Here is a 15,903-nt window from a genome sequence, read left to right on the forward strand (position 1 = left end):
GTGAAAGTGAAGTCGCTCAGTCGTGTCCGACTCTAGCGACCCCATGGACTGCAGCCTACCAGGCTCCTCCGTCCATGGGATTTTCCAGGCAAAAGTACTGGAGTGGGGTGCCATTAGCTGCCATCTTCCCTGTCTTCCTCCTTGCACACACAAGGAGGAAGACAGGTATACACACACAAGGTATGTATCCCTTAAGCATCTAACTTCATCATGCCGAATCTTAAAAGGTTATGTAGATACTGACATAGCTACTTCCAATCAGTTCTTAAAGGAAGAGGAAGAGGCTGTTCCTTCATTGAACCTTATCACCAAGCAGTGAGAGGAAGCAGGGAGGGTGGTATTAAGGTTTATTTCCTCCAGGTAGTTAATTCATTTTATCACTAGAAAAAAAAAAAGATTTTAGCGTTTTTCTTTGTATGAGGCACTGGGTTGGGGTCAGTGGGATGAAGCATGATACATATATGTGTGTGTATGTATATATATATAAACCTTTCAATTTTATATATATATGTATATAAAATAATCTCAGCTTTGGAGCCTGGCACACTCAGTTCAAATCCAGACTTGGCCACTTACTTAGCTAGGCAGCCTGGGCATGTAGTAATGCCTTCTCTGAGCTTTAAGTTCATCTGTATTAGGGCTTTTTTTAAATATCTTGCAGTGTTACTGAAAGGACTATAATTAGTTCCTTTGAGTGACTGGCACATAATGAGTGCAGAAGTGATGAAAGATGAACAACAGGTCCATCTTCAAGCCCAAAGCATGGTAATAGGAGTTATAGATGAGACATAATGACCAACAGAAACGTGCAGAGAGGGAGGGGCCATCTTCAAACAGTGAGGGTCTTGTTTCTGGCAGCACTCAAGGAGAAGCTGAACGGTCTCTGGAAAAGGTGCTTCAGAAAGTATTTCCACTGAACTCTATAGATCTCTTCAATTTCTAAGGCCATGAAAAGAAATGTACAACTTAAAGAGACAAAAATTCTTTAAGTTCAATACCAGAGGGTAAAGACGAGGTAATATAGTGGGTGGGTCCTCTAGTTACATAAATCAATGAAAGTCAGTGATTGTTTCTAAACTGTCACTGAAAATATGATTGAAAGGTTTATTGCAGACTAGGTATTTAAAATTTTTCCTTTGGTAATCATGAAGATGGTTGATACCCAAAAGAACAATGTTAGGAAATTCAATGGCTTTCAATAATGGAACTGGTTTAGGTTAAGAAGTATTACATGGAAATTAGTGAGTTTGAGGGCTCGTAATTTTTGTGCTCTGATGTGCTTCAGAGACAAGGTTAGTGGGCTGAATTGTCAGTAAACTGCCATCTGTTTTAAGTTCCAAGATTTTCTTCGGAGTCTGGGCTTACGTGGCCATGTGTGGGTCTTCATCTTCCCTGTGCTCAGATTCCGTATCAACTCAATGAGGCCACCACCTCCTTGTCACGGAGTCTGTATTAAAACGTTCTGAACTCCTGAGATTAAGGCCAGCTGCTACTGGGATTTTATTTATTCATAATTAACTGACTCTAAGCAGGTCAGGAACAAGTTATTAATGAGGAGAAAGGCAAATTCTGTCTGGGGCAAAATTTGCATACAATCTAAATGATTCTCCTAACTATGTAGTGTGGACGTGGGGGTCCCATGAGGAAAAACAAAAGATTATCTCTTAGCTTATCAGGTTTTTCCTTATCATGGTTAAAAACCTACTTAGATGTTGATGATAAATTCATATACTTCTAAAAAAACAAATATCCCTGAGATGAAGCAAATCTACCATTTGTTTAGGAGAAATGGTTTTTAGATTCCCTTCTTATAAAAAAGTAATTTGACCTCTTCCCCCTATCCCAAATCCCTGAGGCTTTGAAAGGATAAAGAAACCAATTTGGAGTTCTTTCAAAGGATTTATTTGCTACAGAATTGCCAGAGCCCACCAACAAGATGAACTCAGGATTTCTGTGTTTAAAAGGATTTTGCTCACTGCTTTATTTTTACAAGAACTTCAACATTCAAAAAGCAATTCTTTTTGCCAGCATTGGCATGCCTAGAAGAGGTTAGAAAAAGTTAGAATCTATAGAATTAGATGTCTAAAAATAGAAAAAATCCCAAACATTAAAAAATTCCTAATTTGGACAAGTCCTGAGTCGAAATCACATTCATCTGCAAAAAGAAGGGTTTTAGGTCAGAAATGTATTTTATAACTTCAGATCCTGACCTTGGACTTGACTGGTGAGGATTCTAGGAACTGCGTGAATGACAGGAGGGATGTCTTTCATCTGGCCAATTCTGCCATGTGTCCTGGATTGTGAAGTTTTATAAATCTCTTTTAAACCCAAACTTCCTGGTTCTCTGATGTCGACCGTCTAAATCCAATTCTCAATACTTTTTTAAACAAATAAGCAAAACATTTCCCTGCAAGATCACACACTTAAGAATTTGTTGCTTGTGTATAGACACAGAGAAACCAAGTATGAATATGAATTAACAGTTCAGTGATGGAGCCGTGAATCTCTGGATGGCTATATACATTGTAAGAAAAGTTCCTTGCTAGACCTGCACTTGCCGTGCACCCGAGATGACCATCCAGGCCAGGTTAACCTGAAGAGGGTGTGAACCCCAGCAGCTGCTCGATGGGTTTAAATCGCCATTCATCTGCCTCCAGCTCTTCTACCAAACCAGCTAGTTTTTCCATCCGAGCAACCTGCTGATCTGTAAAGAACCAATGAGATAGTATTTATTAATTATACACCAAGCAGCAAGATGATGACTGATTTAAAAATAATTTCTAGAAAGATTTTTTCCCCCCTCAATATTCTAGTAATGGGGTCTTACCCTATGTTGTCAGAAGACCTAATCTTTTAATTTACATTTTATTTTTAATTGTAGGATAATTACTTAAGACAATCTTAAAAAAATAGTAGTACTTATATTCCATGCCATTTGTGTACGAAATTTGTGACTGCTACTAAGAATCTAGGGTTACAAGTAGTTAAGAATCTGTGCTTCCACTGCAGGGGGAACTGGTTCTATTCCTGGTTGGGGAACTAAGATCCTGTATGCTACAAAAAACAAACAAACCCAAAAAGCCAAAAACCTAGGGTTACAGGCAATTGCAGCTCCCCCTACCCCCACCCACCCCAACATTATGTTCTCAGGGGAGAAACAGTCTGGTTTGGTGGTGGAACAGAGTTCCCTGATGCATAATGAAGACCTGGTGAGGCATGATAGAGTAGAAAAGGTGTTACCAGGATCTTCGAATCCAGGTAGACCAAGAAGTATTACATACACATCCGAAGATGCAGACAGTGCTACCAGTGGAGGACAACAGGAAAAGAAGCTTTCAGGAAGGAGTGGAAAAAGCAATACAAGAGAAGGAAATGGCAACCCACTCCAGTGTTCTTGCCTGGAGAATCCCAGGGACGGGGGAGCCTGGTGGGCTGCCGTCTATGGGGTCACACAGAGTCGGACATGACTGAAGCGACTTAGCAGCAGCAGCAGGAAGCATTAACTCCCCTAGAAAACTACCCCTCTGACTTCAAATTTAAGCCTTAATGTAACATTATGCGTGGATTAAGAGCTGTAGAATGTTCTTGTCTGCAGGCAATTTGGGAAGTCCACTTGAGTAGCCTTGCTGAGTTTTTGTTACAGAGCACTCTGACCTTTCTAAGTGCCCCTCTCCCACCCTTCCGCTCCCTAGTAAGTTCATTTTCAGTTAAGTACACAGTACTCATGTGCTTACCATGTTTCACCTGTTTAAGCGTAGACGCCACTTGATAGCTGAAAACAGATTCACAGAGGAATCTCTCAGAGCCGTCTAGAAACAGAAGAGGACAAGTTTTAATCTGCTCCAGTCCATTTTAATCTAATGGCTTCTGATAAACGTAGTAAACACATCCATTCTCCCTGCTTTTACATTCAGGTCTGGTTTTCAGTGTTTACAAAGGGCTTCTGTTTCACTTAGAATTAACAATACTGTGTTATAAAAGCTACTTCTATACCTAGAATGTTAAAATAGTCCCTCTACTTGTTCAAGAGTTTAAAAATAGTGTTAAAATAACAAAAACAAGAAACCCCAGTCTGATGTCCTGGTCAACATTTCTCCCATCCTAACTTGACAATTTCTTAATGTTCTCCTATTTTGTATGTCAAGCAATCACTGACAACTAACGCATTTGGCCATGTGGCCCTGAACTTTGAAAATACAAAGGTACACCAAAACTCTTAATCGTTTTCATTCTACAAAGTAAAGTTGAAGAAAAACAGCTATTGTCAATATTTTGTATATCAAATTATATCACAGTGACCATCACAAACACTGCTGGGAAATTTCATTCTGTAAACGCAAATTGTAACCTTGATTTTCCAACTAAACCAGAACACTGCAATTTGGATGGTGATAAAAGTATGGTGCAATTTCAGAACCTAGCATTGTACTGATGCCAAGAACTGGATACATGAAGGTAGCTAATTCAGTCACCCCAGTACTTGGAAGATGATTGTGAAACATAAGCTAGTTCATGTTATTCCTTATCAGGCAAGGGCTGATCCAACAAAACATACCCCTAAAGACGTAGAACTCATGTAGGAAAATGTGACTTCATGGGGTAGCAGAAACCATTCAGGGAAGGGATCTTATTGCAGAAATTCTAAAACAAATGAAGGTAGAGGACACGGCTGTCTTTTTTTAGATGGCAGTTCATGCCAACACTGCTGGGTGTCAAGCACTCACCCATCAATCACGGGTTGCTGCCGTCAACCAGCTATTAAGTGACAAGGAGACAGGACTAACATATTCTGGCTTCATGCTGAGTTTCACACAAGGAAGACCTCATTTCAGAAGCTCATGATAAATAAGAAAAACCATAGATACTATATTCAAATAGCTTAAATATATGACCAAGAGGGCTTCTAATATCTTCAAAATTGGTGCAAAAATATAATTATTCCATACATAATATGTATGAAAATTATGTATTAATATATATGCATCGGAGAAGGCAATGGCACCCCACTCCAGTACTCTTGCCTGGAAAATCCCATGGATGGAGGAGCCTGGTGGGCTGCAGTCCATGGGGTCGCTAGGAGTCGGACATGACTGAGCAACTTCCCTTTCACTTTTCACTTTCATGCATTGGAGAAGGAAATGGCAACGCACTCCAGTGTTCTTGCCTGGAGAATCCCAGGGATGGGGGAGCCTGGTGGGCTGCTGTCTATGGGGTTGCACAGAGTCGGACATGACTGAAGCAACTTAGCAATATATATGCATATTATATATTATTTCAAAATATAATTTCATATAGTGATGTAGACTTTGAGGAGAGTGTTATTCTTTAAACTCAACTTCTTTTCTAAATATTGGAAGATGATTCTAAATATTGTGTCATATGGGGATATGATCCCATTCCCTCCTCCCACCCCATTCCTCTGGCAGAATGTAACTCATTTATAAGTATATCATCTAAACTGAGCAAAAATTTAATTTTCAATTATTGAATATTATACTGGCTGTCCAGTTTAAAGATCTATGATGTTAAGATGATATTACTGAGTTTTTCAAATAAGGGAAATGTAAGCCAATGATATTACTGAGTTTTTCAAATAAGGGAAATTGCCTGAAAATAACTATGAATCCCACAATGGGAAGAGGGACTGTGTGAACATTTGACACTAATGATGCAATTTATTATGCCTAATAAATTGTGTAAGTATGCCAGCATTCATACCCTTGCTTAAAGAATCAAATTATAACTTAAGTTTTATTTTAGGAAGAGCAAAGCATACGGAATTAGAGCTCTTCTCAGGTGGTTTGATTCTGAACTTGAGGATATCACACAAGGCAGTGGGGATTCTGGCTGTAAGGACCAGGCCAAGATTTGTTTGCAAGCTCTTCAAAGTGCTACCTCCCGCTTACATTTAATCACAGGTGTTATTAGGATAAATGCTCAAATTATAACATTTGCATATTTCCCTTGATAATGAACTTCAAAGCAAAAGGATGTAAGCTAATCTTTCAAAAAGGCACTTGCACATCACTTTGCTGCTTTGTATGTCTATGGAACACATTTTTGCTGATTTGCAGCTTTGTATTAACCACAAAGTCCACTGCTTCTTAGCTACATCCTATTAGATGTGATATCTGTAACAATCTAAAGTCTGGAATTTCTCCAGAGAGGAGTCAGCCTGGGGCAATCTGTCTTCCATTTAGAAATTGTAATCAAACTCTTTGTAACACACCAAGTAGCAATACATCAGCTTTCCTCTTAAGGGACAAGTAAAGGTTATAAATGGTGAAAAGTTCAGTAAATTGTCCAAATCTAACACTACTGTTAACTCCAATAAATAGGATGCTAACAAATTCATTTAAAAGCCTATTATCCCACAGCGGGAAAACAGGCAATGGCAGATAATTTATGCTCCAGTGGCGTACGATGCCACCAAAATCCAGCCATTTCAGACTGGAAGGCAGTCTCTAATTTGCTTACTAATATCTGGGTGAGAGAATCCTAGCCAAAGGCAGGGGAATGTTGAAAAGTCCTGTACAGTATACTGCTTATGTGAGGTGTCTGATATCAGACAGCAGATACACAAAGAAGTTAATACACAAGGTTAAGTACAGGTTATTTGGGTTTATTATCCTAGACTAGGAGGATGCAAGACCACGTTGAACCTGTTAAGATAATAAACAGCACCTAATTGCTTTTGTTCTTGCTCTGAAGAGGCAACCCTTCCTATTCTATTTTCATGCAGGCATATCTCAGAGATGTCGTAGGCCTGGTTCCTGACCACTGCAATAAAGCAAATCACACAAATTTTTTAGTTTCCCATTGCATATAAAAGTTATGTTTATACCATGCTGTAGTTTGTTAAGTGTGCAATAGCGTTATGTCTAAAAAACACTGCTAAAAAAATACTAACCACCATCAAGCCTTCAGGGAAATGTAAATGTTTTGCTGGTGGAGGGTTTGAAATACTGTCAGCATTACCAAAATGTGACACAGAGATAGGCAATGAGTAAATGCTGTTGAAAAAATGGCGCAACATACTTGTTCAAGGCAAGGTTGCCCAGACCTTCAATCTGTAAGATACACGGTATCAGCAAAGCCCAACCAAACAAGGTATGCCTGTATTCCATTAAACTACCGCAAGAAAAATGGTCAGGTACACGTGCATTAGATTACTCGCATAGTAGTATCACCCATAAACATAGCAGGATGAGGTATCCAAATCTACCATCCCTTTTAATTCAAATTTAAGGGTAGCCTTTTCAGTTTAACATTTTTCACTTGACTCAAGATAGTTCAAGGGCTGCCACCTCTAAGTTTTCAGTTTGTCCTTAAATGTATAGGTGAAACTTTAAACCTAAGGAAGAAATCCAAAACTGGGCACTGCATATTTAAACTTAAATTCATTCTACAGTAGAAAGGCAACACAGTCCCCCATGAAGCATACTGGGATGGAATAAAAGTGGACAGAACTATCACTTGTTAGAACATCAACATTTAGACTAATCTCAGAAGCCTTTCTTCTTTAATGTTTCCAAGAAGTCTGGTGTACACCAACAAAGAATGCTGACAGCTCTGAGACCACGGAGGTGCCGCATGCATTAAATTCCTCTTATAGCTAGACTTTAAATGACTTTAATCTTAAGGGTTCGTTGTTAAATAAGGATTCCTTTTCTGCTGCCATAAAACTCATTAAGCAATTTAAGTACCTCCAACTTTTGATTTGTTTTGGGAGAAACTTCCTAATACCAGGTCTCTGCAGCATATAACTTAAGTCATAATTTATTTTTAGTGCCAAATATGGCAAACAAGGCCCTAGACGTTCACTACCTCCAGACTCCGTGATGTTAGCTTGAGTATTCAGCTAATTGAAGAAAACAAAAGGGCATAGACAGAAGTATCAGTACATACACCTCATATGTATCACTAACTACAGTATCTGATTGTTTACTTCACCAATCATGATTTGAACCAATTCTAAAAAGTCTTCCTATGTTTAGTCCCAGTCCTCCCTATGGTCCCAGTCTTCCTATGTTTTCCTGTCACAAGTGATACTTCTGTCTGCGTTGGCTTAATCCAAACCTCTGCTTTTTATTATACCTGATATAAATGAAGACCACCCCCCAAAAGCTGACTCTTAACTACAGTCTGTGCCTTTCTCAGATATTTCCAGATTAATTTTTAAGTATATTTACTGAAATTTGCAATATTTAAAGCAAAAAGGATCAATATACAATTAAGCACAGATGTGCTAGAATCAAGATTTTGAATCTTTAATAGGTTCTTGGCTGATTTTTTCTGAGGCAGGAAGAATAGTTTAATAGTTAAGGGCCATTTTTATGAGAATCCCCTGGATGTTAGTCGAAATGGAGATTCCTGTGCTATAGACTAATTTGGAATCTATAGGTGAGCCAGAAATGTGCATTTTAAATAAGCTCTTTAGGAGGTTTTAATGCTCTCTATTAAGAATTTATTGGTCCATCTCCTAAAGTGAAGTGTACCTGATGAATTCTAGGTGCTAAAGTTGTTTCATGCTTATAGCCTGTGCCCTGATCTTGGCCAGCCAGTTTGCAAATGTGTGCGGAATAAGATGGGGGATGATTCGATGCAGATCCAGCTCCAGTGCTTGAGAAACCACACCACACTGTCCTGCAGTGGGCCACGTAAGAACAGTAGATTGGTTTTTATTTTCTCTCAGAATCTCTTCATCTATCTATAAGTGAATTATATTAGAAAAAAAAATATATGAAACCTACTAACCATAGGGAAGCCGACTGGTGCCAGGATAAAGCAAACTGGAGCAGGAGTGTAATGGAATTCCTGGTTCAAGTGCTGACTGTCTTTTCACATGGTCAAATCACTTTATCTTTTCTGGATCTAAATAACTCTAAATGACCTCCATGATTTCCAAAGTCTTTTTCAGCTCCAAAATTCTAATTCTGGAGAAACATTTGTGTTTTAAAGATATTCTGAAATGAGGACAAGAGATGAAATGTGGAGCTGAAATCAGGACAAACTCGTAACTAATCCACTTAATAGCTTCTTTACAATTAATATTCATTGCAGGTCTGAATCCAATTATTCAGCAAAAAGCAGCATGAGATCACCTTCCAACATCTCTCCAGCTCCTTTGGGGTAGGTGAAAAGGGCTTTCCGTGGTGGGGCAAGGTCTGAGACACTGAAACCAGATCCAGCGACAGAACTTCCACTGACCCCACCAGCTGAGGAGGAGGATGAAGAGGCAGCCATTTCCTCTCCAGTAGAATTCTCACTTCACTACAGAGAAAGAAAAATAGCAATTGGCAAGTTTATGGAAGTGAGACTGACAGCATTTCATTCCAGCTACCATGAAAGCCAGCATACAGTTTAGTCAAGAATTAGTTCCAAATTTTTCTACCCTCTGTACTCCCACGATCTTTTATGGCTCCTTGGGCCAAAACGTCACTCAGGATTTTAAGTGAAAATATGTTTATTCTTAGTTTTTCTACACAAAACACTGCTTCCTACCATTAGCAAACTGTTTATGTCATTTGGGATTGACTGTGGGTGATTTATGGGTTATGAAAGGGTGATATGGCAGTGCCAAGGTAGCAATTTGACTGAGGAAATAAATTATATGAGGATAAAACAACCATGCCTCATGGGACAGTTTGTCTTGGATACATCCTGACCAAGCCACACCAAGAAATTCACTTATAAAATTTTCCAAATAAAATTTCAGAATAACACTATGTTCTGTTCCCAAGGAAGGGGAATGGTTAGGAAATACATACTGGCCCTTTCATTAAATTAAAAAAATTTTTTTCATCCAAATGTAATACCCAAATTGATCACTTGGTGGTGTCCCAAAACTGGAACAAAATAGTTCAAGAATGATCTTAGAATCATGGCTTATTAGGAATTAGAGGGGCTGTGAGTGTTTAACCCTGTATCAAATTAAAAAATCAAAAGGTCCAAATGTAAATGAGAAAATCTGTATACCAAATACATGTCTCCTTTAACAAGTTCAAAACAACATAGAAGCTTACACTACACATTTACAGAAGATTCTAAAAGGTTTATGTTTTCCATATAAAAAGAACAGTCTTCTTTCAAACTCAGAACTATCATTCAAGACATAAAACAGCCAGGGTTGAAAAGTGGAGTGCAGAATTAGCACTAATTTTAACACATATAAGCAGTTTTCTGCTGAGATGGAAAGATTACCTAAGTAATTTTTAGCTTTAAAGATTTAGGTTAAATTTTGAATGCTACCAGCAGGTGGTAACCAAAGTTAAAGTGAAACTCACAATAAACCCTAGTTTGGAACCGCTCTATAAAGGCAGGCATTCTGATTACCAAGACCAAACATTATGCTTGGCTTATACTAACTAGCTGTTGATTTAAATAAATGTTTGCTAAATGAGTTAACATTTCACAGGAACCACAAGATTCCTTAAAGATCATCTAATCCAATCCCCCCATTTTGCACATAGGCATACAGACTTCAGCTTATTTGTTGTGCCATTTTTAAAGCAATGGCTTTACTGCATTGTCATGTGCTATATGGGGTTCCCAGGTGGCTCAGTGGTAAAGAATCCACTTGTCAATGCAGGAGACATGGGCTCGATCCCTGGGTTGGGAAGATCCCCTGGAGAAGGAAATGGAAGCCCACTCCTGTATTCCTGCCTGGGATCCCATGGGGACATAGGACCCTAGTGGGCTATAGTCCTGGGGCTGCAAAGAGTCAGACACGACAGAGTGACTAAACAACATGTACCCTGTGAGAGGTGAAACAGCACAGTGATTAAGAGCTCACTCTGAAGCCTCTTGGCCCAGGTTCACGTCCTGGCTTTGTTACTTGCCGTCTGATTCTGGACAAATCACTCGACCTCTCTGCTCCTCAGCTGCCTCATCTATAGAATGCAGATAATGACAGTACCTACATCAGAGGTGTCAGGAAGGTTAATATAACTAAAGCATTTGAACACTCATAGGCACAGTAAACAACAGCTATCCAAAACTACCAATGAATATTTAGTCCTGAATCTTTTTTTTTTCTTCTGCAGATTCCAGTTTTTGATACTTACTATGTTTCAACACACTCATGGGAAAAGTCTTAATTCTCTCCATTTGACACAGTGTCAATATCACATGTCTCTTAGAATGGAAAGCATGCTCAGGAAGAGGGAAAATGCACCCCATACTTTCATTTTAAGGTTAATGATCTTAGGAAGAACCCTTTCCTTAGGAAAAGGGGAAGGAGTTGTCTTTCTACTCTCAAGGCCTAGCACAGAACCTGGATTGCAGTGTTTCCTGAATGAATAAGGAACAAATGACAGAACACAGGGCTAGCAGGGGATAGATAAGTTTGATGTCAGGAGGGTGGGTTCATTACTGGTTTTTCTCCCTCATTCTGTAGATCTATTTGGACAACTATTTTTCCAATTAGGCTGCCAGGCCCAAGGTAGGTGCTCAGTAACATTTGTTGAATATTTAAATCCTAATGATGACATAAGCTGGGACTTGACCCAATAAGCTAGATTGGAAGTAGAGATTCTTACAGGAGAGCAGAGATATTGCATGGTTGTGTTCACAGTGACAGGATGATCAACACATTTACTTCATGCATGATAGGGATGACCTCATATTCATAAACCACTTTCCTTCCTGGCAGATACATGCTTATATTCTTGAAAAGAATCCTTTTTAAAAAGTCTCCTTATCAAAAAGACAAGCAATTATTAAACTCTATCATCAGAAATCATTCCAAATAGCTGGATTACCAATCAAAAAGGTGCTGCAGCTAAAAACAGCGTAGGTAGAAAGGGGATGAAGAGAAGATGGGTCAGAACGTCAGCTGTTCCCAAGCTAACTCCAAGCCATGACCCCACACCCACCCAGACCTCTCCAGGGGGCGACACCACTGGCGCCATCCCACTGCGCAGGCGCCACCGCTTGGCCCGCATGCGCAATTGTCTCGTGCGGCCTGAGGAAATTTCCTCTTACACGCCCTCTGCGGCAGGCTCCAGTTCCTCCTCCTCCTTTCTCCACTTCACTAGTCCCTTCAGGTAGGATCTCAGGGATCAGCTCCCTTTCCAGCAAGCTCCTGAGGGTCCCTGAGCCCTCGACCACTTACCTCGGCTGCTTTGGCACTTTACAGCCCCGCCCCCAACTGAACCGGCTGCGTTTTCCACGACGAGGGCGGCGGCGTGCTCGCGCCCGTGCGGAGGGAGCCCGCGGCGGCCGCGGCGTGCGCGTGCCAGTGCAATGGTGGGCGTGGCCGGGGCGGAGAGCCGCCGAGACCCGGTTCTGGGAGAGACACCTTCTGGATCCTTGGTCTGCTCTCACTACAGCGGTTTTCCTACCACCGCGAAGTCCTCTCTTCACTTGCTTTGACGTACTGGGGTTGATTTTTGCTCGCTTTTATGATTCAGGGTTTCATCTTCCTTCCCGACTTTGTAGGCCTTCTGCTTTCCTTTCTGTCTCTCCAAACCACCACGGAGCAGGATTAAATTGGCTATTCCCCCATCCTTCCTCCTGAGCAGTCTTGCAGCCCAGGGCCTTATAGGAAAGGCAAATGGAGGGTTTGCTATCTCTGAGACAACCCTCTATTCCAGAGCTCAGTTTGAGGACCTACCTTGACATTGACTTCTACTTTTGTGGCGAGCGTTTTTTTTTTCTTTGAAAGGTCCTGGGAAATTGAGTATTAGGGTGTAATGTCATTAAAGTATTGCTAGTTATGCCTCCTCTTTCGATGTTCAAGTCTGTTTACTTTATATATTATTGTTTCTCACAACACGAAACTAACTCATTGATTCTGTAAGCAAATTACCAGTGAAAGCGATTTACTTCCTGAGGTTGGATTGAGCATTAGTGTGTTTAGTAAGGATTGATCTTTTCGGAGGGGGACTGCTTAGGTTATTTTGGGTTTCAAGACCATGTACTATATGTGGTAGGAACCTTGGTTAAACATAACCAGAGTTAACCTAAGAAGCTTTGTTTCCTAAATTGTTAATTCATTAAGTGGTGACTAGAAACTTGGTTTCTCCTGAGTGATGTACAGTTTTTGGCAGTGACCTACAGAAATTGAATTCCTTCCCTCAGCAATGTGTTAGTTTGCAGAACCATGTTGGTTAAGTTATATTTTAACTTTGTTTTAATAGGCAACTGGATCTAATTGTTGAGTATGTATTTCTAGCACTTGTAAAAGTAGTTAAGGATTTTTCTGTCCTCCCCATGAGGATAAATGTATTAAACATCCCTAATTGTCTTAACTGTCATACTGGGTAAGAGCGTGAGACGCTTCACAAATGTTCAGATAAGCACAGAGGTTGAATTTTACTCCCTTTGCTGCTGCTGCTGCTCCTGCTAAGTCGCTTCAGTCTGTTGGACCCTGTAGATGGGAGCCCACCAGGCGCCCCCATCCTTGGGATTCTCCAGGCAAGAACACTGGAGTGGGTTGCCATTTCCTTCTCCAGTGCATGAAAGTGAAAAGTGAAAGGGAAGTCGCTCAGTCGCGTCCGGCTCTTAGCAACCCCATGGACTGCAGCCTACCAGGCTCCTCCATCCATGGGATTTTCCAGGCAAGAGTACTGGAGTGGGGTGCCATTGTCTTCTCCTTTACTCCCTTTAGGTTAAAGTAATGAAGAACCTCTAGTCTCTCTTCCGAAGTCATGGACAGGCTCAGTATTTTGTAATCACTTTTTTTGAGGAATGCTGGATAGATTGCAAATTACTGTCTTGAGTGTGCCAGGAGTGGAATAGTGTAGTGGAAAATGCAGCAATTGACTTAATAAAACAGCTTCTAGATAGGGGAAATCTAGTGGAAACAGTAATGCTTTTGCTTAGGGTGTACTATGAACTGATGCCCAATTCTGTCCTTGTAGGCCTGTATAAAGATCCACATAATCATGGAAGTTCTGCGTCCACAGCTTATAAAAATTGGTGGACGGGTTTATAGGAAGAATCCCATCCAAGAACAGACTTATCAACATGAAGAAGAAGATGATGACTATTACCAAGGTAATCTTAGTTGCTCTTTGGTCAGATTAGAAGTACAATGTTATCCGTATTGTAGAAGCAATTCTTTGTTTCAGTGTTTCTGTGTGAGCACTGAAATTTGACTTGTTTGGCCCCTCATAGCTCCCTTGTTGATTCTGAGTGGGCTGGTAATTTAGTTTGATGAGGTATTCTCAGTTCATAAGTTAAGTTGTGTCATCTTTGTGCAGAGGCTTAAATGTAATAAGGGGTAATTTTAGTTAGCTATTAATATTAACAATTATCTGTGGTAAAATTAAGTTCTTTTATCTGTAAAGCTATGAACTAGTTTTTATAAATTGTTGAAATAAATGAACATATGCCCGATATTAACTGTTATTGTTGTGTCATAATTTTTCTTTTCTTCTCTGCAGTCATATACAGGCAGTTTCAAATATACAACCGACGTGGCTGTTTCCCTTTAGCCCTGGGGCCTTGAGCTTTTTTATTTCAGCCTCCTGTTTTCTCTTTGTCTCACTCCTGCCTACCTCATTCACTGAGGTGATTTTGCGTCCTAATACTAAAAACCACTGAGTTGTACATTTTAAGAGGATGAATTTTATGTGAATTATGTCTTCGTAAAATAGTACAAAAGATTTATTTCTGGGAGAAAACAATTAAATAGTGGTATGTAGATACTCCTTTTCCAAGGTTCCAGGACTGGAAGATTTAAAATAGTCATGTGTTTTTATTCTTTATTTGTTTGTCTAAGAGCAGGTGAGGAGGAATGTTGGAGCAGTGTTCTGCAGTGTAACGTGTATGGCTGTTCTTTTTGTGTGTGTGTTGCTTTTCTTTAAACCTTAAGAATAGTTGGACAGCTGAGGAGAAGAAAGACTGTTGTCCACAGAGCAACTGAGTGAGGTGTTATGGTTTCTGTGCAGGCCTCGTGGAGTGTGCAGAAGAGCCCTGTGAAACCTACGAGGTGGTGCAGACCCCACAAGGTTTCCGATGTACCGTGAAGGCCCCCAGCCTACTCTACAAGTGAGTGATGCCCCTTGGCAGCTTCATGGGGAGGCACTTCCAGGAAACTTAGAAGGAAGCTGCTGCTTCTCTTTTCCACACTTATTATAGTACTTACTAGTGACAAAATGGTTTAGTGTTTAACATCCTAGAATTTCTAAAGACTAATTGCAGATCAGTTTCATCGTTCCATATACATCACCAAAGCCTGTTGATTTTTGCCTCTTAAGTATCTTTTGAATCCACCACTTACTTTTTCTTTATAGCCATTCTGCTACCTCTTCTGTGGATTATTTCAAATAGCCTACTTACTGGTCTCTCCACATTGATTGTTGCTCTCTTCCAATCAGTTCTTCACATTGAGGGTGGAATAATCTTTTTAAAAGGAAAACCTGATTATTTTATTAACTTTGCTTGAAATCCATTAACATTCTTCCATGGAAGATGGAATTTTATTCCATTAGAGCAGTGGCCAAAATCTTGAACGTGACTTAGCCAGCCCTGCATTTTTCAGTTTCAGCTCACACCACTCTTTCCCTGGCTTTGCACTTAAGTTTAACTGGTTTTCTTTAGTTCCTCAAATGTTCTGGGTTCCTTCCTACCTTCTAGCTTTGGCATATGCTGTTCCCTTTCCTTACATTACCTAGTTATTAATATATTCTCCTTCCTTAGGGAAGCCTGTTTTGACACCGGCATCCCCACCCGCCACATTGATTACCGTAGTATATGTTTTCATTACACCACTACTTTTCCTTTATAGCATTTCTCAAGCCTCATGTTTATATTTATTTGTCAGCTAGTTGATGTTTCTTCCCCTAGACTGGAAACTACTTGAAGGCAGGAATGTGTCTGTTCTGTTGTCCTCCAGTTCTTGTCAAAGACTAAAATGCTTTTTCCAGAATCATCTTTAGTTTTAAATTGCTTGGA

General features: G+C 40.0%; 2 protein-coding genes across 29 annotated transcripts in view; one reads left to right on the forward strand and one right to left on the reverse strand.

Annotated features, from left to right (window-relative positions):
• ASCC1 (activating signal cointegrator 1 complex subunit 1) overlaps positions 1–15,903 on the forward strand; it is a 134,249-nt gene that overhangs the window by 7,203 nt on the left and 111,143 nt on the right. For 5 of the 19 annotated variants that reach the window (XR_015156849.1, XR_015156850.1, XM_086382128.1 and 2 more), the window contains exons 1-3: positions 12,241–13,562; positions 13,866–14,001; positions 14,898–14,997. Coding sequence is in view for 15 of the 19 variants with exons in the window: in XM_086382128.1 (XP_086238254.1) it covers positions 13,461–13,562; positions 13,866–14,001; positions 14,898–14,997 (338 nt within the window). In the remaining 4 variants the exon portion in view is untranslated. Of the gene's footprint in view, positions 1–11,958; positions 13,563–13,865; positions 14,002–14,897; positions 14,998–15,903 lie in introns of those variants that run through there. The other 14 variants (XM_086382132.1, XM_086382137.1, XM_086382143.1 and 11 more) reach the window with 8 other exon arrangements.
• On the reverse strand, positions 1,880–12,204 carry ANAPC16 (anaphase promoting complex subunit 16). 10 transcript variants are annotated; one of them, XM_086382149.1, is made up of 6 exons: positions 12,116–12,204; positions 10,796–10,892; positions 9,105–9,273; positions 6,685–6,780; positions 3,735–3,809; positions 1,880–2,704 (listed from the first exon to the last, which is right to left on the reverse strand). In XM_086382149.1, exons 3-6 carry the CDS (start codon positions 9,244–9,246, stop codon positions 2,589–2,591), a joined length of 429 nt encoding a protein of 142 aa, XP_086238275.1. In that variant the 5' UTR covers positions 9,247–9,273; positions 10,796–10,892; positions 12,116–12,204; the 3' UTR covers positions 1,880–2,588. The 10 variants fall into 10 exon arrangements, with proteins under 10 accessions (XP_086238275.1, XP_086238272.1, XP_086238276.1 ...); XM_086382146.1 differs by having other exon boundaries at positions 10,757–10,892; XM_086382150.1 differs by having other exon boundaries at positions 10,796–10,918.

This window comes from Bos grunniens, chromosome 28 (genome assembly GCF_055505025.1).
Source record: "Bos grunniens cultivar Pamir isolate PY7600 chromosome 28, Bosgru_T2T1.0, whole genome shotgun sequence".
Taxonomy (NCBI): Eukaryota; Metazoa; Chordata; class Mammalia; order Artiodactyla; family Bovidae; genus Bos; species Bos grunniens.